The sequence below is a fragment of the Aquarana catesbeiana genome, linkage group LG03, assembly GCF_042186555.1.
Source record: "Aquarana catesbeiana isolate 2022-GZ linkage group LG03, ASM4218655v1, whole genome shotgun sequence".
In the NCBI taxonomy this organism is placed as follows: Eukaryota; Metazoa; Chordata; class Amphibia; order Anura; family Ranidae; genus Aquarana; species Aquarana catesbeiana.
Genome location: NC_133326.1, coordinates 614,292,376 through 614,318,005, shown reverse-complemented (window position 1 = coordinate 614,318,005; position 25,630 = coordinate 614,292,376). Strand labels below are relative to the sequence as shown.

At 44.8% G+C, this 25,630-nt stretch overlaps 1 protein-coding gene across 1 annotated transcript in view; it reads left to right on the top strand.

Moving 5' to 3' along the window:
- LZTS1 (leucine zipper tumor suppressor 1) overlaps window positions 1-25,630 on the top strand; it is a 109,060-nt gene that overhangs the window by 70,479 nt on the left and 12,951 nt on the right. The window contains exon 2 of the mRNA XM_073622256.1: window positions 11,639-12,164. Coding sequence (XP_073478357.1) covers window positions 11,745-12,164 — 420 coding nt within the window. The 5' untranslated portion in view covers window positions 11,639-11,744. The remainder of the gene's footprint in view (window positions 1-11,638; window positions 12,165-25,630) is intronic.

The window sequence follows — 25,630 nt, the reverse complement described above, 5'->3', positions numbered from 1 at the left end:
TTTCAAACTGAACTGGAATTCAGACAGTGCGGATAACCACCAATGTCCAGTGGCATCCAGCTTGGCAGTGGATAATAGGTAAGTCAAGAGGTTATTATCAGTCTTCACCACAAAGGTAGCATACAGATAATTACGTAGTTTATCTACCACAGCCCACTTGAGGGCTAAGAACGCCAATTTGTGTACAGGATAATTCTTCTGGGGAGGGTGGGGGGTGAGACTGCGACTCACATAGGCCACTGGCAAAGTTTTCCTTCCGACTCTTGATACAACACTACCCCGAGGTCATCTCTGCTGGCATCCATGTGCAATTCATAAGGTTTAGATAGATCAGTGTAGGCTAACACCGTTGCTTCAACAAGATTCCCCTTGAGTCATTCAAAAGCCCTTTCACACTTCACCGTCCATTGCTCTTTGATAGATTCCCGAGACTTCCTGGGACCTCCCTTCTGGGCTTTCTGCTGATCCCCCTCCGTTTGTTTCTGTAAAAGCTTATTCAATGGCCGGGCAATCAGTGAGAAATTCTTTACAAATCTTCTATAGTAAGAGCAAAAGCCCAGAAACAACCTCAACTCTGTGACGGTGCTTGGGCGAGGCCAGGAAGTAACCGCCTCCAAGTTCTGAGGGTCAGCAGTTATTCCCTTGGCTGATACTATCCAGGTATGTGGCCGAAGTCTGGTAGAACTGACACTCCTCTAATGACAGCTTCAGCTCTCTCGGTCATCCTTGCATAGCTATTTGGTAGTATCCACTCTTTAGATCAAGTGCACTGAACGTTTGGCCCCTGATAAGCATTGCAGGGCCTCCTCTATGTGGGGGGTTGTATACTGATCCGAAATTGTCCTTCGGTTCAAGGTTTGGTAGTCAATACACATCCTGAGGTACTCATTCTTCTTTCTCACTACCACAATCGGGGAAGCATAAGGGCTCCTGGACTTCTTGATGACCCCTGACTTCTTCAGTTCAGCCAGCTGTTCTCGAAGATCCTCCAGATCACACAAATGAATTTGCTTGGCTCTTTCACGAAAAGGCTTATCTTCGGTTAGCCGAGTTCAATGTTGGGCACTCCGGGCACAACCTATATCAAAATCATTCTTGGAGAACATTTTCTCCCATAGGACTATTTGAGCTTTGATCCTCTCTTCCCATCCAGAAGGTAGATTCGGGCAGTGGATGGTAGTTGCTCTTCCATCTCCCTTTTGGACTAGCTCATTCCCTGTCACTGGAGTGCCAGCACTCACTTTCCCAATCACCATCCTGGGCTTTAGGCTGATTGGGTGACTAGTGACCTTCCTCACACTGACAGGAATTCGCCCCCCGCTTCTCAGTAAGGCCCTAATGGTTATGATCTCCGGGACCACTTCTATTCCAGTTTTCTCCTCTGTTGAATCAGCTTCCACCACCACTACATAGGGACCCGGTTGGTCCCATGACAGCTTAACTGTGGCCTTCAAACAGGCTCTATTGCCTGGCTGCAACACCCTTTCCTGAGTATCCAATCGCCATAGTCTTCCTACCACTTCCACAAGGGCCTTCTTCCCTTTCAACACTCTTTGGAAAGCCTGCCGCAGCTGAGGATGAATTTTTCCTACTGGAGCACCCTCCAATGCCAGTGGAGTAAGTAGCCTCCGCACAAGATTAGTGTTGGTGCCTATCAGCAGGAATCTTCGGCCGGTCCCAGGAGGTCGGGGGGAATACAACTGTCAACATATCAAAAGTCTATGGTTTTCCATCCAAGGCAGTATCAAATGTTATCTTGATGGGTATGTATACATCTTATGGGCACTTCTGGGTCCCTATGCCCCAAATCTCTATCTCCTCGAGTTTGCACAAAGGGATATGCCTCAAGTACTTGTGGTAAAAGTCTCGGTACAGCATCATCACCTGGTCTCCAGTATCCAGCAGGGCTTGAGTGTAGATGCCCTCTACTTGTATCGAGACTATAGGGGAGGGGCCCCACTGGGTTCTTTGGCAGGTTCCCAGCGGGTGACTCTATAGTTTGTGCTCTAAACAGCCTCTTTGAAAGCGGTGGAGTTGGTCTAACTATTCACTCAGTAAAGTGTGCATTTATTTCTTGCCCCTGTCTTTCCTTCCCCGAAGGTTTTGTTTCTTTTGTTTTTTTGGGTAAAGTAGGGTAAGGGGCAACAGGTGGCTTGCACCCCCTTTTCTTCTTAGATCTTCCCTTGAATTAGCAGTGAAGTTTTCTTTCGGGACTCTCAACTAGCTCCTGAAGTTTCCTGCCGGCTTTGGGAAGAGTAATTTCTGTAAGGCTATCAGAACCTCTGTGAGTAATTGAAGGCTGAGGCTGGTCTTGGAACACTCAGCCTAAAAGTGGCCACCTTCTCCACACCCGTAACATCTCTTTTTTCGCCCTTGGTAAGGTAAAGTTTTGGCTCCCCTTGACAAGTCCCTTGTTCTTGAATCTTCGCTTGGGTCTCCATCACGCGCATTAAAGCATGATACATTTGGGTTTGGGCCCGAGCTACCTGGGCAATCAGTTCGGTTGGCCCAATTTCACATACTGGCTTATTAGTGTCAGGAAGGGCCAGTCCTGCCGGTGCAGACTCAGTCCCGCTATCCTCTTTCGAGAAACCCATCTGCCCATGAACAGCTTGAGCCACCACTTTATCTCTATTTTCAGTGATAGAGCTCTATTCTCTCGATCTTTGGCTTTTCTCTTTCAATAGAGCCTCCTCTTCTCGTATTTCCCTTATCAATTCAGGCTACATAGGCACCACCCTGGTTATCTTCAATAACAACTTTAGTACAATAGGATGGTTTGGCCGGGCCCCTTGCAAAACCTGGTCTAGACGAGCTTGATCAACATCCTTGGGATCAATACCCCTCTTGAGGATAATTTGATGCAACATTCTGTCTACTTGAGATATGTATTCAGAGAGACTCTCCTCCTTTTGTTGGTGAGTGTGGCTGAATTTGTACATCAGGTCTGCGGTAGTCTCAACCCTCCCAAATACAGCATACAGAGCATCTATGTAGTCCATGGCAACACAAGTTTTCTTTCCCATCCTCAGGTTATGGAGAACATCAGCCGCCAGGCCTCAAAGGCTCTCACTGAGCCGTTGCCGCTTCACAGCCTCTGAAACACTCCACTCTTCCATGGCTTGAAGGGCCTGGCTCATCCAGGTTTTGAATTCATCTTCCCCCACAGGTCAGACAATTAGAGAGGTGCTGGATAGATGTCTGATGGTTGGCAAGCATCATACACCGCGTGGTAGGCCTCGACCTCACCCTCCCTGTACAGACAGGTCCGTCACACACCAGGCTCAGGAGGAAGAGAGCATGGGTTGGGTCTCTGGCTTCTTTTATAGCTCCTCCCAGCATTCTCTCTGATGGTGGCAAAGATCCCTGGGATATGTAGTCCGGGTGCATAGTCATATGGAGCAGTTTCCATTCTGAGGAACTACTAATCCCACAATCCCTTTGGTTTGGCTCACAGATATGATGTCAGTTAATGCCTCTGGGCACTAGAGGAACAATACAGTACATAGAAATGATGGGGAATCGCTATGCTAGGCAATTGTACTCCACATTGCTACATTTATTTTTGCTAAACAAACAAAAAAAGATCAAACATTAAAAAAAAAAAAAAAAAAAGTTTTTTTTGTTTCTATTATAAAATTTTGCATATAAGTAATTTTTCTTCTTCACTGATGTATGCTGATGAGGCTGCACTGATGGGCTGCACTGATTAGCACTGATGAGGCTGCACTGATGGGCACTGATAAGCTGCAAAGATGGGCACTAATAAGGTTGCACTGATAAGTTGGCACTGATGGGCACTGATATGCTGCAACGGCAATCACAGAGCGGGCCGATGCGCACCCACGGGGGCGCACAGGGGCAGGGCGGAGTTCTGGGAGGATGCAATAGAGGCCCTCTCAGAACTGGACAACCTCACTGTAGCTGTCTTTCAGATATAATGCGGTCGGCAAGTGGTTAATCTGCAGCTTTCATTCAAACAATATCTGGTGATCCTGCCATGAAGCTTCTTGTTCAGGTACTTCCAGTTATATAGGGACAATGGTCTATCTCTGTTTTTTCAATTGAGTTCATGCATGTTCACTAAGTCAGGCAGGATTCTGATGAAAACAAGTGGCAGTTTCAAGCATAGTCCACTGTTGTTGTTATCAGGATAAACAGATAAAACGTCCACTGAGCCACCCTGGGCTCTGATATCAAAGTATAAAACAGTCCCAAAAAAACTGTGACAATCAAAAATTGTTAAATGATTGGTATTTCCCTTCACTGTGAAACCTGAAAAAAATGGCCGATGCCAGGCCAATCCACTGCATGTGCACAAGCCCCTCACCTTACTGCTGTAAGGTAACAGCATGAATAAATCAGATGCTTTAGACAGGGGTCTTCATTTTGGGATTGGAGCAATAGGCAGGAACCGGAAGTGATGTAAGCATACAAGCTCGCCGCTCGTGGAGTGTTATCTCAGCGTTTTTTATACAAAGTGAGTATATCTACATTGTGCACTTTTAATAAATTTAAATGTTAAGCGGTATTATGCTATTGGGATCTTTCTTCCATTTCTATTATCTCAATTGAGCTAACTAGAGGTGAAGGCTGTGCCCATATCTATGATCCATTGCTGCATCCACCAAAGAGGGACCCTCTGAAGACCCTTGTCTAAAGCATCTGATTTATTCATACTGTAACCTTACAGCAGTAAGGTGAGGGGCTTGTGCACATTAAGGTGTCACTGCAGTGGATTGGCCTGGCCTCAGCCGTTTTTTTCACGTTTCACGGTGAAGGGAAATACCACTCATTCAATAATTTTTGACACAGTTTTTTTGGGACTGTTTTATACTTTGATATCAGAGCCCAGGGTGGCTCAGTGGACATTTTATCTGTTTATTATTACCACCATGTGTTATAATACTTCTTTGTTCTAAGATTGCACCCAACAACACCTGCACTTTTATACACCTACCATTTGTGTGGTTATGCATTATTGTCTAGTGGTTATTATTATCACCATGTGTTGATTATTATGATTGCTGTACTGAACAACTGTTTCACTTTGCACTTTAGCACTTAATATTTTGTGATATGTGTCAAAGTTTATGATTTATGCTCTGGTCTCAAAGCACAGGAAGCGACCCCTTGATTTTGGCTCCTGTAGGTCTTGCAGCAATTCACTTGTATTGTACATTTCCCATGATCCTCAGTGTCTGCTAGCAAGCTCTCCCCAGCCTCTGATTGATTCGGGTATACTGCAGCTGAGGAAAGGGGTGGGGGGCAGGAGTAAGCGGGATCACACAATGCTCAAACAGCAGGAAAGCTCAGGGTGAGAAGCAGCTGCTACACACACAGTGACCATGGGGAGAGGGAAGTAAAGGGAGAGAGGCACATGCAGCCAGCAGCATACCCGGCTACAAATAATAAACACAATTTATAATATAAATAAAGTTAATGGATTGGAGTAGAGAGATAACTAGAGCCATAGCATACCATGGGGCTGCTTTTTAACCCCCCCCCCCCCAATCATCATTATCTGAAATATTCAATTCTGAGAGCACAAACGAGGATCACATTTATCACCAGTACTGGGACTTTCTTACCTTCACAAAGTTTTGGATAGGAACTTTTACACTTGCGCCGCTCCAAATCTGATCACTAGAGGGGGGAATATACTCCCCACGGGAATTTGAAAGGGAGAATAGAAACACAACATTTTAGAATTGACTATGGCCAAAACTGGTTATTTTTGGCTGTATTGGGCTAATTAATCTGCTGGCCTTTTATATGTATGTCTCAGGCTACAATAGTGAGAATTCTTTCAATTGTTTTGTCTTCTACAAAGCTACAACAAATCTGACTTCCTGCTGAACTCACCAATTAATTGTTCCTTCCACATCATGGAAAACCCACTGGGGGACCATCATGTGGTTGTGTGAGTTGGGGGTGGAATTGGTAATTTTAGAAAGAGTCACATACAGCTGCTAAAATAGAAGTTAGAAATCCAAATAAAGGGAACCTGCCTTAAGCTGGAGTGTCTCAAGCCAAATCTAGTTTTTGCAGTTAAGCTGTAGCTAGCCTATGCATTGTTTATGTTTTAGGTGTTCATTGGGTGTCTCCTAAGCTCAGGACATTATTTTGCCTACTGCTGTTAGGTTGGCTCCGGTAGTTAGTGTGCAACTTCTATCCTTCTAAAACAGTCTTTCCCTTTGCCTAGAGAGCATGATGATTTCTTGGAGCATGAGCCAAAGCCCAAAGAATTTAGGCAGGCCTGTGTTAGGGCCTGAAGAATCTGGAACCTGGCTGCTTGTCGGGGCATATTCAAAGGACTCTGTGATGTGAAAGAATGTCCAGGAGAGCTTGGGGGGAGCTGCTTTTTGATGAACATTCCATAGATACCTTAATATTCAGCTTTTTAAAGGTATTGTGACCATTCTACTAGACGTTACTAAGTTACCATACCTCCACATTTCCCAGGGGTAATTCCCAGTTTGAAGGGTCTTTTACCGGGAAATGAGTGTCCCCAGATTTATCTCTTGCTACTGTTGAATCTAGAGTCACCAATTGTCGCTCTTAACTGAACAATTTATAACTGGGAACCAGCAGCTGAAGGATCTAGGGCCACCATTAACTATTACTGGGAGGCTGCTGCTTAAGAAATTAGGGCCACCATCCATAAAAAAGCCTGGGATTATTTTGTTCTTATTATTTTGGTATCCTGCACCCAAACCCTCTATCCATAAGTTTATTGAGCAAATAAAAGCATGAAAGACTAAAGTGACTAAAGCTTTATTGCTGTCATTGGAGTGTCGGTGTTGCTGGGTGCTGCTACAAAGTGGGTGACCATTGGGAAAGGTAATAAAGCCTGTCAAATTCCAGTGGCCTCCCTAAGAGTTTAAGTACTACACAAGAAAATAACAGGTTTATACTTCATGTTAGGATACTGAGCAGAGCATGCAAATCATTCCTTATTTGTCCCTGAGACCATTTGTGTATTAAGTAAGTACAGATAAAGCCTAATATCCATTTGCCGCCAAATCAAGTACATGTACGTGATTGGCTTCAAGTGGATATACTGGGGTTATGGTTGTGGTTTTTTTCAGCTGGCGATACTCTTTTATCTGAAAGCAATTCTAGCAGCTGATTTGCTGATTTACTTTTACAGGCAGCGGGAGGGGACGCCACCTCTCCAGGCTCTTCCGTGCGATCAGGGAGCCTGGTCTCCAATCCGGTGGTGCCGCCGGGTTATCATAGAGCTGGCCGAGGAACCAAAAGGTCCCCTACCACCTCTATGATCATCTCTATGGTCTAGGAGGCTGTCTAAGGTAGAAGAGAGATCTGGGGTATTATAGACCCCAGATGTCTTCATAAAAAGTACCAGTCATGCCTTATTTCTATCACAAGGGATATTTACTTTTCTTGTGATAGGAATAAAAGTGATAAAAAAAATTAAAGGGACAGTGCAAGAATAAAAGAAAATAAAAAATAACAAAAACAAATTAAAGCATCCCTGTCTCTCGGTGCTTGCGCGCATAAGCAAATGCATACATAGGTGGTGGACACATATGTAAACTGTGTTTGCACCACACATGTAAGGTATCACCACAAACTTTATAGCAAGAACAATTATTCTAGTGCTAGATCTCCTCCGGAATTCTAAACTGGTGACCTGTACATTTTTAAAGTGAGATTTTTCAATACATTGTAGTTTGTCACCATTCCACGAGCGTGTGCAATTTTAAAGCGTGACATGTATCAATTTACTCAGCGTAATATCATCTTTTTTATTTTACCATAAATTAGGTTGTATATTGTTTGTTTTTTTGCATTAAAATTCATTAAAGTGTATTTTTTCCCCAAAAATTTCATTTGAAAAACTGCTGCACAAATACTGTGTGACATAAAAAATTGCGGCGACCACCATTTTATTCTCTAAGGCCTCTGCTAAAAAATATATATATAATGTTTTGGGTTCTAAGTAATTTTCTGTCAAAAAAATGCTGATTTTTACTTGCAAACAAAAAGTGTCAGAATAGGCCTGGACTTCTGTGGAGTAAGGCTTATGAAATGATTTGCATGTTCTTCCTCCTCTCCGAAAATTAGGTAATGACCCATTTTTTCTTTGATTTGTGATTGAAGCGAGACATGCAGTAGTTACCTTCTGCTTTAGGAATGGTCTACTGTGCTTTGCATCTATTACTTCAGAGCCTTTTTGGATCATTTTAGCACACATCACCAAAACCTTGCTGCTTGTACCACCTTGTTTGTCCTCTAGCTGTACCCTATAGATCAGCCTTTCTCAATCTTTTTTAAATGGAGGAACCCTTGAAAAATCTTTCCAGGCTCAGGGAACCCTGATGTTAAACATTATACCTACAGCTCACTGTTCATTAGTGTGATGGTCATTGGGAAAAATGCTCCTTATATTGGTGGTCATTAACCTCCCCCTTAGGCTAGCCATACATTATACAATTTTCTTGTTGAATTTCCTTTAGATTTACTTTAACCACTTCCGCCCCGAAAAAATTTGCCCCCTAATGACCAAGCCATTTTTTGCGATACATCACTGCGTTGCTTCAACTGACAATTGTGCGGTCGTGTGACTCTGTACCCAAACAAAATTGACGTCCTTCTTTTCCCACAAATAGAGCTTTCTTTTGGTGGTATTTGATTACCTCTGCTGTTTTTATTTTTTACGCTATAAATAAAAAAAACGAAGACCGAAATAAAATTTATTTTTTTACTTTTTGCTATAGTAAATATCTCCCAAATTAAAAAAACAAAACAAATTTCTTCATCAGTTTAGGCTAATATATACTCTTCTACATATTTTTGGTAAAAAATAGCAATAAGCGTATATTGATTGGTTTGCGCAAAATTTATAGCGTCTACAAACTATGGGAAAGATTTATGGCATTTTTATGGCATTATTATTATTATTATTTTTTTTTTACTAGTAATGGCGTGATCTGCGATTTTTAGCGGTACTGCGACATTGCGGTGGACAGATCGGACATTTTTGACACATTTTTGGGTCCATTGACATTTTTACGGTGATCAGTGCTATAAATATGCACTGATTACTGTGTAAATGTCACTGGCAGGAAAAGGGTTAACACTAGGAGGTGATCAAGGGGTTAAATGTGTTCCCTTGTTAGTGTTTCTAAGATTCCTTTCACACTGAGGCGCTTTGCAAAAAATAGCGCCTGCAAAGCGCCCTGAAAAAGCCGCTCCAATCTCTTCAGTTTGAAAGCCTGAGGGCTTTCACACTGGAGCGGTGCGCTGTCAGGATGGTAAAAAAAAGTCCTGCTAGCAACATCTTTGGAGCGGTGTGTATACCGCTCCTCCACCGCTCCTGCCTATTGAAATCAATGGGTAAGCGCGGCTATACCGCCAGCAAAGCTGTAGCAGCGCTTTGCGGGTGGTTTTAACCCTTTTTCGGCCGCTAGCGGGGGGTTAAAAGCACCCTGCTATCGGCTGAATACCTCCGCAAATGCAACTGTAAAGCGCAGCTAAAAATAGCACGCTTTACCGCCGACGCCGCCCCAGTGTGAAAGAGGTCCATACTGTATGGGGATATGACTGACTGGGGGAGGAGACATATCGTTGTTCCTAATTAGTAGGATCACACAATCTGTCTCCTCTTTCCTGACAAAACAGGGATTTGTGTGTTTAAACACACAAATCCTGGCTCTCGCTGTCATGCCCGCAATCGCGGGTTGCCGGTGGCGATCGAGGCGGGTGCACGCACCTACTATGGCTCTTAAAGGGGCTGACACACTTATACAGCGGTTTGCGCAGGGGTGCCATTCAGCCGCCTTATATGTATATGTGAGGCGCTCGGGAAGTGATTAACTGTGTAGTACGAGGTCCTGCCTGATTGCATGCAATTTGAAAATATTTTTGTTTAAACTCTTAATATATGGTTTTGGTAAATCTAAAAGAAAATTGAACAATACAGATAGCTAAAAAGATCATTGGTGTGATTAGGGACTTATTTTAAAGGCAGAAGTTGCTAATTGATCAAGGAACTCCTAGCAACCTTTGGAGGAAATCTAGGGTTTCATTGAACCATGGTAGAGAAAGGCTGCTATAGATGCCATTAGACATGTGCACTGCCAAAAAATTTGTTTGTTTTCGTTTTTGTTTCATTCGTTTTTTTTTTTTTTTCGTTTTTCGGGTCATTCGTTATGATCGCAATTAGTAAATTCTTACATTCGTAAATTCGTAAATTCGTACATTCGTAAATTTGTACATTCGTAAATTTGTAAATTCATACATTCCTACATTAGAAAATTTGGAAATTTGGAAATTCAAAATTTGAAAAAACGAAAATTAGAAAATCTGAAATAGTAACTATTAAATTATAGGTACTGTAATTTCCTTTCAAATTTGGCTGTTAGTGAACGTAACAAATACGACTTTATCCAAAGTTACGAATTATCCGAAATAACGAATGCTGCATCTAAACAAATGGAACAGGACAAATTAATAATAAATAATAATAATAAAGAGGTTTTTATTATTATTGTTATTTATTGTTATTAATTAATTCATTGCGTTCCACTCGTTTGGATACGGCATTCGTTATTTCGAATAATTCGTAACTTTGGATAAATTTGTATTTGTAAAGCAGTGTACACACGGGCGGACTTTTCAGCATCAAGCGTCCGACGGTCTTTCCAATGGACTTTCGACGGAGTTACGACGGACTTTCGGACGACCGGACTTGCCCACACACGAACGGACTAAAGTTTGTTCGAAAGTCCGTTGGTATGAACGTGATGATGTACGAAGGGACTAGAATAAGGAAGTTCATAGTCAGTAGCCAATAGCTGCCCTTGCGTCCTTTTTTGTCCGTCGGACTAGCATACAGACGAACTGACTTTTTGACCGGACTCGAGTCCGTCGGAAAGATTTGAAACATGTTCCAAATCTAAAGTCCGTCTGATTTTCGACAGAAAAAGTCAGCTGAAGGTCCAATGAAGACCACATGGTCGGATTGTCTGGTCGAAAAGTCTGCCCGTGTGTACACGGCATTACGTTCACTAACAGCCAAATTTGAAAGGAAATTACAATACCTATAATTTAATAGTTAGTAATAGTTAAGTTATTAGTTAATTATTATTTCAGATTTCTGAATTTACAAATTTACAGATTTACTAATTTACGAATGTGCGAATGCACGATTTATGAATGTGTGAATGTACGAATTTACGAATGTGCAAATGTACAAATTTACGAATGTACAAATTTAAAAATATTCGAATATTCAAATTTCCGAATATTTGGAAAAATTTGTTTAACAGGTTTTCATTAACTTGGATATTTCCGAATTCACGCATTTGTCGAATTCATTAAAGACTAATTCGTAACGTAACGAATTGCACATGTCTAGCTGCCATACATTTCACTGATTGTTGTTAGCTGACATGAAACATCTATATGGATCTGTGGGATTGCATCTTGAGATTTGACTTTTCGCACACGTCAAAGCATTTATTGTTAGCTTTTTAAATGGTTTACATTTACTTCTAGCCTACAAACCCTAATGTCATCTAATGGTAGTGCTGTGTAGAATGCATACTGCTGGAAGGATTACTACTGCTTTATGAATTATTCCTTTGTTGCTTCTTTTTGTCCCTCTTAGGCACCTCAGTCTAGAAATGGGGGGCCCCCGGATATGACACCGGCCCCCTATATTTCTTCTCTGGCTCATCACTTAACAGACTTTGCTCTGTCAGATCCTGTGCATTATGGGCAGTGTGGGAAGTCTCCTCTCTGGGCATGGCCTTAGCAGCAAACAAGGAAGAGGTTCTCAGCATCGTGGAAGAAAGCCACCTCACCTCAAGAAGCTGAGCCGTTGCTCAGATGGTATCCTAAGATTTGGCTTTTCCCAGGACTCAGGGCATGCCAAAGGAGGGGGATCTAAGATGGGCCGCAGTGAAGACTTCTTCTACATCAAAGTAAGTCAGAAACAACATGTGGGACCACGAGACCATGTAGGACCACGAGATCATGTTGGACCACGGGACCATGTAGGACCTCGACAGGAGTATCATGGAGGAGTGACAAGCTCTGAGTCAGAAACCCAGCCAGTCCAGGAATATCCTGTGCCAACAAATAAGCCCTGCAGCCAGACCAGCATGATCCACTTTCCCAACCGACTAGAGCTGGTAAGAATGGGTTATGGTTGTCTGAATGTTTATCTTTATTCCTTTTTAGCAAAAAATATTCATAGCAGTAAAAATAAGGCTGTTTTAGTAGAGCCCACAGCAACAATTTGTGGTTGTCAATTTCTCTTCCTTACCACTAAGTCATCTAAAGATCTAGAGCCTAGAATCATAATGCTAAACATTAAAGTGTAGCTAAACACAAGAACAATAAGTAATATATTGATGCTTACCAGTCCTTAGATACGGTGGCTGCATTAGTTGTCTTTTTTCAGGCTCTTTTTCCTTTATTTTCAGGTAGTAATCTTGTCAGTAACACATTTTCTGCCATAGGGTGACAACACTCACTCACTGTATTGTATCTGTGGAGAAGTAGTGTTGTCGCCCTAGAACAGGAAGTGTGTTAGGGCTACAGAACACTTCCCTCTATCTGTCCCTATTACATGGGGGTAAGGGGGCTTCTTTAGCCCACAGAGAGAACTGGAAGCAATATAACTGATAATAATGCAGTAGAGACAGCAGCATAGGAAGTTATCAGCTCACAAGATTTCTTGCAGGATCAACAGTGATTTTTAAAAAAATTATAACTAATTGTTGCAATTCTGCACGTCGAACGCAACAAGGGGTATCATTTTTGCTGTGGATCAAAGCATCCATGGCCACTGCATGTGTAAAAAAAACTGTCTGGCTGTCTTTGCAACTTAAAGCGGTATTAAACCCAAAACCAAAAATGTAATATATTGCAGTTTACCAATCATTAGATGTGGTGGCTGCATCAGTTTTCTTTACTTTGACTTTATTCCCCTCTGTTTTGACCTGATGATCTGGCCAGTAACAAATCTGTTTCAGTGAGACATAACTCTGGATGAAAGAGAAAAAGGAGGCACAGCAGACAGCAGCATTGTCAGTCTGAGAGGAGAGTAGTGTTAAATGTACTAGCAGTATTAGAACCACTAACAAACTGAAGCCAAACTCCAGCTCACACTTTATAATCAGTTACAGCAAACAGGTTTTCTCCTTTTGGGATAAAGGCTTTACATGAATAAATAAAAGCGGAACATTTTAATTACCCCTGCCAGTGTTAAGTGGTTTGTCTCATCCATGTAAACTGATACATTCTGCTGGAGAGCTTGTGCTGTGAAAAACAACAGATGTGCTTGCTGGATCATTAGATGAAAACAGAAGAAAGAAAGCCTGAAAGGGGAAACTAATGCAGCCATTACAGCTAAGAATTGGTAATCTGCAATATAATAAATGTTTTTTTTTTTTTGTTTTTAACATAAAGTTTATTTAAAGTTTCACAAAACAAGCATACAGTACCAGGGTACAAATACATACAGACAGAACTCAGATTTGTCCTTACATAACATTGCAGGTAGAGTTTTTTTAGCAGCAAACGTAACATTGCTTGTGTCAGACATCTGATAAGCCACTGCGAGCATAACCACCAAGAAGTATATGTAGGGGGGGTGGGGTCTATTGATTGCCTTCCGCAAGGTCAAACCCACATCTTAAAGTATAGGGCAAGGTTTAAAGATGGCTAGTGGGAGAGGCACATGACAGGAGGAGGGGAGGGCTTTTAAACTTACTCAATGGTCAGGTTTCGCCTTCACCAATGCTGCCCAAATTTTATCAATTTCTTCCCAAATATATTAGTTTGTATAGCGGTAGTGTTGCATTCACTAAGGATTGCCAGAGTTGTCTAGTGGGTGGTTGGGGTTGATTCCATTGCAATAGGACCGCTTTTCTAGCGTAAAATGTAGTATAGAAAACAAACTGTTTTTTCCCCCAAGGGGCCTCAAGAAAGTCACAAATACCCAACAGGAGAGGGATCAGGCTGTATGGGACCATCAATTTCCCGATAGAATTGATGTCAGTCAAAATGTTTTTCCAGAATTCAACCACTCCTGGCCAGGACCAAACCAAGTGGAAGAAATCAGCATTGTCTGAGCTACATCTGGGGCAATTTGCCATTTGGTCAGGGTATATCCTCACCAAGCATGCTGGGGAATAGTATGCAGGGTGAAGAAACTTCAATTGTATGAACCTGTCTCTTGCTGAGATTACAAGAGGCAGGTATTAATGGATACCCTCCTCCCAGTCATCATCTGCTAATTCTGGAATGTCCTTCTGCCAGAGCTCGAACAGCTGGGAGACCTTAGACGTGTCTAGAGAAGCTAGTATATTGTACAGTGTGGATAGTGTTCTCCCGCCATCAGGGGATCTGAGCGCACTTTCCACATTTGACATCTCCAGAACCACCAGAGAGGGGAATTGAGAATGAAAGGCATGACGCAATTGAAGAAACCTAAAGAACATGTGGTTTGGTAGGCCTCGATCTCTCTTCAGAGCATCGAAGGAGATCAGTTGTCCTTAGGACACTATGTCACCCAGGGTTATGACCCCATGCCTGGCCCCACAACTGGGTCTGGGATGGAGCCGAAATGGGGCAACCGAGGGTTACCCCAAAGGGGAGTCGCTGGAGACCATATGTTAGGCCCCATAAGTTTCCTGTTAACAGTGTCCCACACCTTAAGGGTCGCACCCATATAGAGGGCTACATGCGGGTTAGATCAGGGGCCTCTGTGCACCAGATTCTTCAATTGCCTATATGAACCAAGTAGCGCCGCCTCTAAGGTAGATGCAGGGTTGGCCGGGTTCTTGGAGAGCCACCATTTAACAGTTACGAAGACCGCGGCCCAATAATATTTCAGGAAACAGGGTAGGGCTAGTCCCCTTAGTGTAACAGGTAATTGTAAAGTTGTTTTTGCTATTCTAGGAGCCTTCCCATTCCAAACAAAGGAAGTAATGATACTGTCCAGTTGTTTAAAAAAGCTATTCAGTATGGGCACAGGGGTCTGTCAGAAAAGGTACGTAAACTTGGGCAATACCGACATCTTAATTAAGTTAATCCGGCCCACCGGTGCTAGGGGTAGGGATTTCCACGTATTACATCTTTGAGATAATTGATTGACCACTGGGCTAAGGTTACGGGTAACATATTGTTTCAGATCCTGGTGAATTTCCACTCCCAAGTATTTAAATTGGGAGATCCTCCCGAGCTGCCCATCCACCTGCGAAGGGCCAGCTCCGGAGTGGAGAGGAAATAAAATTGACTTTCCCCAGTTTATACATATACCTGAATAATGTCCAAATTTGTCAATAACCAATAGGGCCACCTGTATGGAAGCCCCGTCATCCCTATGATACAACAAGTTGTCGTCAGCATATAACACCACCTTCTCCTGAAGGGGGCCCCTAACAATCCCCTGGACCTCAGTTGTGGATCAGAGGAGAGTAGCCATAGTTTCAATTGCTAGTGCAAAAAGCCCTGGAGAGAACGGGGGCACCCCTGTCTTGTTCGCCTGCAAAGAGAAAAGGATGGGGAGAGAACTGTGCCGGTACATACTCTTGCCGTTGGGGCCCTGTACACAGTCTTGAACCAGGAGACGAAGACCGGACCAAATCCGAATCTGTGGAGGACCTCCCAGAGATAGCCCCGCTCCACGGAGTCAAAGGCCTTCTGGACGTCAAGGGAGGCCACCACTTCGTTCCCACCATCTCCGTCTCTGGAGGCCAAGACAGTATACAACCTGCGGATATTGATATCGGTCCACTTACCCAGCATAAAACCTGACTGACCCTTATGAATTAGGGTAATTATTACTTTGTTTAAATGCTTAGCGAGAATTTTAGTTAGCACGTTTGCATCAGAATTAAGCAGGGAAATGGGCCGGTAAGATAAGCACAGGTTGGGGTCTTTCCCGGGTTTGGGTATCACCACTATGATGGCTTGTGCCATAGAGGGTGGGAGATCGTCTTCCTGTAGGGTCTTTGTAAACATGTCATGCATTCTAGTTGCCACCTCCTCCATGTACTGTTTGTAAAATTCAGGGGGAAGCCCATCTACTCCCGGGGTCTTTCCTGGTTACAGGGAACCCAATGCTTGCTGGACCTCCTCTATTTTAATCGGGGCATCTAAGCTTTCCCTTGTTGCAGTAGTGAGGACAGGAAGCCTCACCCCATCCAGGAATTCGAATAGCACCTCAGAGGAGTGCTGCGCTCTAGAAGAATACAAGGCAGAGTAATAATCAGCAAAGCAGGCATTAATATTAACAGGGTCTGTCACTAGAGTCCCATTGCTCCTACGGAGACGGGCTATAGTAGAGACCGGGGAACGCTCCTTAGAGATCCAAGCTAGAAGCCTACCTGTTTTATCACCTTGCCCGAAAATGATCTGCTTTTGAGCCAATTGGCGCTTATTTGCCTGGGCTACTCTAAGCAGCATCACTTCACGATAGGCTACTTTCATATCCTGGGCTGTAATAGGGTTAGAGGTAAGGGTAAACCGAGATTCTAGTTCTTGGGAATTAGCCGCTGCCTCCTCCAGTGTGATCCTATCATTCCTACGTTCCCGAGCTATGGATAAAAGATAGCAGCCCCTGATGTAGGCCTTAAAAGTATCCCAAACAGTCCCCGTTGTAGAAGTGTTAGCATTGAGTAACCAAAATTCCTTTATCTCCTTGGCCATTTCTATATCTATAGTGGGGCTCTCAATCCAGAACCTAGAAAGATGTCAGAGTCTATCCGCTTGGGGGGTAGTAGTTTGCAATGTACACATCGACTGGGAGTGGTCAGAAATACCAAGAGGAAACATCTCAATCCCTGTAATTTTGGGGAGCATGGTAACACTAGCATAGAGAAGATCAATGTGGGATAGTGTGTTGTAGGAAGAAGAGTGACATGTGTACATACGGTCTGATGGGTGTTTCCATCGCCACACATCCTCCAGCCCAAACACCTGAGCCCAACAGAACAATGCAGAGTCAGTAGTGGGGTCCGGGGACAATCTATCCAAAGATGAGTTTGGAGGAATATTGAAGTCCCCTGCTAGGACCACGTTGTCTGTATGGAATTGAGCAATCAGGGTATTTATTTTATGTAGCAGAGAAAGATTAGCTGGGGGCGGCACATACACACCTACCAATACCGTATCTATCATAGCGTGCAGCAGCACGTATGATAACATTAAGAGGTTCAAAGTTAAGGGACTTGTGGACCAGAATACTAACCCCCTGGGCATAACTGGAGTGTGTGACGTGGTAGCGGTGACCCACCCATGGTCTCTTTAGGCCCATTATTCTACCACCCACTAAGTGCGTTTCCTGGAGAATGCAGATATGAGGTGCATATTTCTTAAGGTAGTCAAAAACCAGGGAGCGCTTGATTTTATGGTTAAGACCTCTGACATTCCATGACAAGATCTTTATTGGAGCCATAGCATGGGAGGGCAGAAGAAGCCCCACCCAGCACAGAGCCCGCAAAAAGACCATCTCGAGCATGTGCATACAGGCAGTGGGTCAGAGAACATCAAGATATGAGCATTACATTTGCTGTTGTAAGGCTGTCTGTAGTATAAGGCACTTAAACGTGGAAGAAAAAAACAAAAAATGAAAAGACACCCATCCCATCCCACCCCACACCCCGAAAACTAAACCACTGGGTGTTTGAGTACCCAAACTCATAAATAGGAGAAAACTCCTAAGGGGGCAGTGTGTAACAATTGGCACACCTAGGACACAGATCTTATCGATGGAGTCACTCCACCACAAGCATTTCCTTGAGGCAACATTTAGTTTAGGGATCATTTAGAAAACAAGTCATACCTTGAAGTATTGAATAGCAGCTTACACTTAGAATACTCTAAGGGCTCAAAGTAAGTTACAACAGTTTTTAAAGAAAAGAAACCTGTGTGAAGGAAGGCAAAGTTAGCAAAGTACTTAACAAAGAACCACGCTCAAACTTGAAACGTAACTGAAGGGGGAGCTGTCTCTCTCCCGGCCCTTCTCACAGTCCATAACTTCCAGTGGTAACACAGGACCACAGGACATAGGCCAAGCTCTCGCTATGGCTTTCAGGGAGACCAGTGTTCATGTCAGTCATGCATCCCTGTCAGCATGGCAGGAAAAGGAGCAAGAGGCAGCCACAACCCCCCCCCGCTAAAGCATCCCCATTCATTCAATCAGCAGAGAATCCATGCCTCCCTCTCTATCAGCCGGGGTATAGTGTAATTCCATATTTCATTTTTGCACAAGGGGGGGGGCATCAGTAGCATCAGACGCTGCTAAGCAGGAGAAATGTATCAGGCCCCCTTGAACTCAGAAAAGCGGATTATCGGGTAAGTCAGTGTCTAAAGTCACACAGTACCAAGAACCAGGGCCCCATTGCAATAGTGAATAAGGTGTCACCGGGGGGGGGGCTAGGAGAGCCTAGTCCATCAGGCATCCCGGTCATAAATATAATGGGAGAAAATATGAGCAAAAGTCTGTTGTGCTTACCACTGGACATATCGGGTGGATTAGAAGGGCAGCTGCAGTAGTCACCAGAGGAAGGATCAGCGGTCACGAGGAAGGGATTCGATCCATCTGGAAGCCTCCTCCGGGGAGGTGAAGAATTTGGTAGACTCACCGTCCACCACTCTGAGTCACGCTGGGAACATTATGTTGTATTTGAGCCCCTTGATGTGCAGCTGGGCCTTGACGTGGTCGAATGTCCTGTGCAGCCTCTGTGTTTCCACCGAGTAGTCAGGGAATAGCATGATCTTCACATTCTCATGGTGCATTTCTCCCAGTTTTCTTGCTTCCCTCAAGACCAGGTCTCGGTCCCTGAAATTCAATAAGTGGAAGATGAATGTGTGTGGTGGGGCACCTGGCGGTCCCGGAACAGGCGGCATTCTGTGAGCCCGTTCCACTGCGAAGTGAGGGGAAAATGGCACCTGAGGGAGGAGCGTGCGTAGTAAATGCTCCGTGTAGGCCGCCAGATCTCGCCCCTCAACCCCCTCTGGAAAGCCCACCAGTCTCAGGTTATTCCTGCGATTTCTGTTTTCCTGGTCTTCGGCCCAGGATTCCAGCACACACATCTTCACCTGCAGCGTGTGGAGGGAGGCAGTGTGGTCTCGGACCGTATCTTCAGTGTCCCCTACCCTTCTCTCCGCCTCCGACAGCCTGTCCCGGTACTTATCCATGTCGCGTCTTGTCGAGTCCCATTTCCAGCTGCATTTGCTCTATTTTGGTGGTCAGAGTGGTTTGGCATCCCATGATAGCCTGCATGAGTGCCTGGAACTGTTCCGATCCCAGCGGAGGTGGCTCAGCCAGCTCCGTCTGGGACGCCATGTTTGTGTGTGCAGCCACGCGTGAGCCCCGGACCAGCGGCGGTGTTTTGGGTACCTTTTCCTCTGTGAACCAGAGTTCCCCCTTCGCATGCCTGACCTCAGCCTCAGCCTTTTAGACAGATCAGGGTGGTTATAAATCCCTTAAGACTGGGGAATTTAGCCTGCCAGGTGCGGAGCTCCCGTCCTACACGTCCTATTAGGTTGCCACCTTGACCACGCCCCCCCTTGGTTTTGGGTTTAATACTGCTTTAAAGGGGGAAGTAAAACAGTGGCTACACATCCTATTTTTACTGCCTCCGACTGCAAGAATAAACAAACACGTACTGGCTCAGAACAAGTATGAAGCAAATGCAGTGAGAACTTCTGATCTACAATGCCTTGAAAAAGTATTCACACCCCTTGAAATTTTCCACATTTTGTCATGTTTCAACCAGAAACGTAAATGTATTTTATTGGGATTTTATGTGATAGACCAACACAAAGTGGCACATAATTTTGATGTGTAAGGAAAATTATAAATGATTTTCAATATTTTTTTACAACTAAATATGTGAAATTTGTATTCAGCCCCCCTAAGTCAATACATTGTAGAACCACCTTTCGCTTCAACTATAGCTGCACGTCTTTTTGGTACTTCTCTACCAGCTTTGCACATCTAGAGAGTGACATTTTTGGCCATTCTTCTTTGCAAAATAGCTCAAGCTCTCTCAGATTAGATGGAGAGCGTTTGTGAACAGCGATTTTCAAGTCTAGCCACAGATTCTAAATTGGATTTAGGTCTGGACTTTGACTGGGCCTATCTAACACATGAATATGCTTTGATCTAAACAATTTCATTGTAGCTCTGGCTGTATGTTTAGGGTCGCTGTCCTGCTGGAAAGTGAACCTCCACCCCAGTCTCAAGTCGTTTGCAGACTGTAACAGGTTTTCTTCTAAGATTGCCCTGTATTTGGCTCCATTCATCTTACCATCAACTCCAACTTCCCTGTCCCTACTGAAGAAAAGTATCCTCACAACATGATGCTTCCACCACTATGTTTCACGGTGGGGATGGTGTGTTCAGGGTGATGTGCAGTGTTAGTTTTCTGCCACACATAGCGTTTTGCTTTTAGATCAAAAATTTCAATTATGGTCTCATCTGACCAGAGCACCTTCTTCCACATGTTTGCTGTGTCCACCCACATGGCTTCTCACAAACTGCAAATGGGACTTCTTATGGCTTTCTTTCAACAATGGCTTTCTTCTTGCTACTTCCATAAAGGCCAGATTTGTGGAGTGCCCTACCAATGCCCTGTACACACGATAGGATTTTCCAACAACAAAATCCATGTTTTTTTTCTGACGGATGTTGGCTCAAACTTGTCTTGCATACACAAGGTCACACAAATCTTGTCGGAAATTCTGAAGTCAAGGACGCAGTGACGTACAACACGTACGACGAGCCGAGAGAAATTAAGTTCACTATCCAGTGCGGCTCTGCTGCTTGATTCCGAGCATGTGTGGAACTTTGTGCGTCAGAATTGTGTACATACGATCGGAATTTACGACAACGGATTCTGTTGTCAGAAAATTTGAGAACCAGCCCTCAAATTTTGTGTGACGGAAATTCTGACGGAAAATCCTATCGTGTGTACGGGGCATAATAGTTGTACTGTGGACAGATTCTCCCTCCTGAACTGTGGATCTGATTAATGCTCTCCTTCCCCGGCCTGTCAGTTTAGATGGACGGCCATGTCTTGGTAGGTTTGCAGTTGTGCCATACTCTTTCCATTTTCAGATGATGGATTGAACAGTGCTCCATGAGATGTTCAAAGCTTGGGATATTTTTTTTATAACCTAACCCCGCGTTAAACTTCACCACAACTTTATCCCTGACCTCTCTGGTGTGTTCCTTGGCCTTCATGATGCTGTTCGTTCACTAAGGTTCTCTAACAAACCTCTGAGGGCTTCACAGAGCTGTATTTATACTGAGGGTAAATTACACACAGGTGGACTCTATTTACTAATTAGGTGACTTCTGAAGGCAATTGGTTTAACTAGATTTTAGTTAGGGGTATCAGAGTAAAGGGGGCTAAATACAAATGCACGCCACACTTTTCAGATATTTATTTGTAAAAAAATGTGAAAATCATTTATCATTTTCCTTCCACTTCACAATTATGTGTCACTTTGTGTTGGTCTATTACAGAAAATCCCAATAAAATACAGTTACGTTTTTGGTTGAAACATGACAAAATGTGGAAAATTTCAAGGGGTATGAATACTTTTTCAAGGCACTGTTCATATTTGTTCTTGGTTGGTGACTCAAGGACTAAATCACTGTGACAGACAGTTAGATAGCATTTTTTTCAGAAGAACAGGTCAGATTTCAGTTAACTTAACCGGTTCTGTATATATACGGCATCGCCATATATATACTGCTGCTCCCTTAAGAGCCATAGCACCTGCGCTTGTGGGCATGAGAGCAGGAACGGAGAGGAGAAACAGATTGTGTGTTCCTACTAAGTAGGAACAACGATATGTCTCCTCCCCCCAGTCAGTCCAATCCCCTCACAGTTAGAACACACCTAGAGAACACACATTTAACCCCTTGATCGCAGTGACATTTATACAGTAATCAGTGGCTATTTTTAGCTCTGATCGCGGTATAAATATCAATGGTCCCAAAAAAGTGTCAAAAGTGTCCAATCTGTCTGGCACAATATCGCAGTCCCGAAAAAAATCGCTGATCACCGCCATTACTAGTAAAAATATAATAAAAATGCCATAAATCTATCCCCTATTTTGTAGAAGCTATAACTTTTACGCAAACCAATCAATATACGCTTATTGTGATGAGCCACAGCTGCCACAGCCAGCAGCTGTGGCAGCTCTTTGGGGCCAGGCTGACAAGTGGCAACCTCACGCCATCTTGCACCAGGCAAAGTCATGTGTGACAATGGGACAAACCTATCGGTGCCCTTCAGAAGAAAAAGTTCACACATGTACCTTGCCAACCTGGTGGTGCAGCGGTTCCTGGTTAAGTACATTGGCTTCCAGGAGGTTCTGTGTCAGGTCAGAAGAGTTTGTGGCCACTTTAGACAGTCATACCCAGCCAGTGTTTGCCAAGTTGAAGAAATGCAGTGCCAACGCATGCCACCTGACAATCACCTGACCTGTGACACCAGCATGCACTGAAATTCAATGTTGGCCATGTAGCAAAGGCTGCACCAGTGGGCCATCAATGATTACCTGTTCATTTACGATACAAGGACAGGCTCTGGAGAACTGGGGTACTTTTTACACCTCAGTGGTTTACCATTCAAGACCCATGCAGCATCTTGGTACCTTTTGGAGAGATGACCAGAATGGTTAGCCACTTCAGGCATTGTAGCAGGAGGAAATGCTGAAGAGGAGGGCTTGTTGTTGTCTCAGGGTCAGCAGGAAACTAAGGCAGAAGCAGCAGGAGGAATTAGATGTGGAGAAGGAGGGTTAAGGTGCTCCAACTGAGGAGGAAATGGGGCCGGCTCCCAGGGTGATGTTTCAATCCTCCCAAACCCTGGGAGTTGGGTTTGGTACCTACAAGCATTACCAGCTCCTGCAACCTCTTCTGGCGTAGTCCAGTGCTCCTGCACTGTAAAGAGGCCACACATAGTGTTTCTGCAGCTGGACCTCAGCTGCCAAATTTGTAACGTTGGCTGCAGGGTAAATCCTGTGTTGCTGCTCAAAATTTGTGGGAGTTGGGTTTGGTACCTACAAGCATTACCCAGGGACATCTTAATAGCATCATGGGCCCCTGGGCAAAGTAATGCTCTGGGGCCCCTGCAATGGAGACAGCGCAGGTAAACAGATATCAAGTAGGTAGGAGGCAGACAAGCGGAGTTCCCCCTTTTGGGTGGAGCTCCGCATTAATTACATGAACAATCATTCTGTACAGCAAAGAAACTGGGAAAATACTACATACATAAAGTAACAAAGCTGTCCTGTTCATATAATATATCTGCTAGATTGATGCCTCCCCAGCACTATAGCCCCTCTACACCCTAGATATCCCCCCAGCACTCTGACCCCTCTACACCCCAGATATCCCCCCAGCACTCTGACCCCTCTACACCCCAGATATCCCCCCAGCACTCTGACCCCTCTACACCCCAGATATCCCCCCAGCACTCTGACCCCTGTACACCTCAGATATCCCCCCAGCACTCTGACCCCTCTACACCCTAGATATCCCCCAGCACTCTGACTTCTCTACATCCCAGATATCCCCCCAGCACTCTGATCCATCTACACCCCAAATATCCCCCCACACTCTGACCCCTCTACACCCCAGATATCCCCCCAGCACTCTGGACCCCTCTACAACCCAGATATCCCCCCAGCACTCTAACCCCTCTACACCCCAGATATCCCCCCAGCATTCTGACTCCTCTACACCCCAGATATCCCTTCAGCACTCTAACCCCTCTACACCCCATATATCCCCCCACACTCTGACCCCTCTACACCCCAGATATCCCCCCAGCACTCTGGACCCCTCTACAACACAGATATCCCCCCAGCACTCTAACCCCTCTACACCCCAGATATCCCCCCAGCATTCTGACTCCTCTACACCCCAGATATCCCTTCAGCACTCTAACCCCTCTACACCCCAGATATCCCCCCAGCACTCTGGACCCCTCTACAGCCCAGATATCCCCCCAGAACTCTGACTCCTCTACACCCCAGATATCCCCCTAGCACTGTGATCCCTCTACACTCCAGATATCCCCCAGCACTCTCACCCCTCTACACCCTAGATATCTCCCAGCACGCTGACCCCTCTACACCCCAGATATCCCCCCAGCACTCTGGACCCCTCTAAGGCCCAGGTATCCCCCCAGCACTCTGACTCCTCTACACCCCAGATATCCTCCCCAGCACTCTGATCCCTCTACACTCCAGATATCCCCCCAGCACTCTCACCCCTCTACACCCCTAGATATCCCCCCAGCACTCTCACCCCTCTACACCCCAGATATCCCCCCAGCACTGTTACCATATACCATAAGATACCCTTTGTGTTGTGACCTCTCTACTTCCCTGATACCTCTAGCACTATAGCCACCCAAGCTACTTCAAGTATTGCTTCTCCCCTATACACCCTAGACCCCCCCTCAGAATTGTTTCCCCCCATACACCCTTCATATCCCCCAGCGCCATTATTGCATCCATGTAGTACCCCCTTTTCCAGTGGAGATACAGTGCATGTAAACTTTTGGCTATGTGCCCACCTCCAGCACTGGACTCACCTATACCAATCAAGCAGGCAGAAAGGGGGGTGGAGGTGGAAACAGTGCTGGACAGCTGGGCTCACCATGACACCATCCACAATGCTACTTCCGCAGGTAGGTTCTCAGTGCTGCTGACTCAGCAGCTCCCACTTCAGCTCCTACCCCTCAAGCTTTCGAGTCCCAAACATTCAAGCTGCATGGGGTGGGGTTAGAGCATCACTGGCGCTCCTGCCCTTCCCCTCCCTGCTGGCTGTGAAATAATAGGTATCATTCTGCACAGTACGGCGCACCGCTGCCAGCCTGCCTCCCCTGTGTATCCATCATTCTCAGTGCCATCATGGGGCCCCCAATTTTGGGGCAACGTGGACTCAGGGACCAGCTGCTTTGGGGAAAGTGCAGGGGCGCCCCATGAAGCTGGGATCCCTGGGCAGTGCCCAGGTGTGCCCACTCAGTAAGACAGCCCTGGCATTACCAACATCTGGGACCTCTCCTGGCCTAGTCCAGTGATCTGACACTAAAAAGTGCCACACATAATGTTTCCGCAGATCAACCTTGGTTGCCCAGTTTGTAATGTTTGCTGCAAGATAAATCCTTGTAAGGTGTCACACATAATATTTCTGCAGCTGGACCTCAGATGACAAAGTTTTAATTTTACTACGGGGTAACTCTTACATTGCAGCTCCAAGTTTGCGGCACATTTAGGTGTAAAGGTGCTGCATATGATGTCTTTGCACTTGGACCTCAACTGTCCAATGTTCCTGTAAAGTAAATTCTGCATTGTACCTCAAAGTGTTTTTTTAACTTAACGCATTCTATGTATTATGGTAAAAAAACCTTCTGGGTGCAGGTCCCCCCTCAGCCCCACCTTATACATACCTAAGCCCCATCTCAATCCAGCAATATGCACGAGAGCAGCGGCCCTCCCGGGTCTAACCTCTTTGGCTCACACAGCAGCGAGCGCCATTGGCTTTTGATGTCAATCACAGCCAGTGAGCCAATAAGGAGGTGGAGCCGGGCCTGAGCCATGCTATGTGTGTACATGG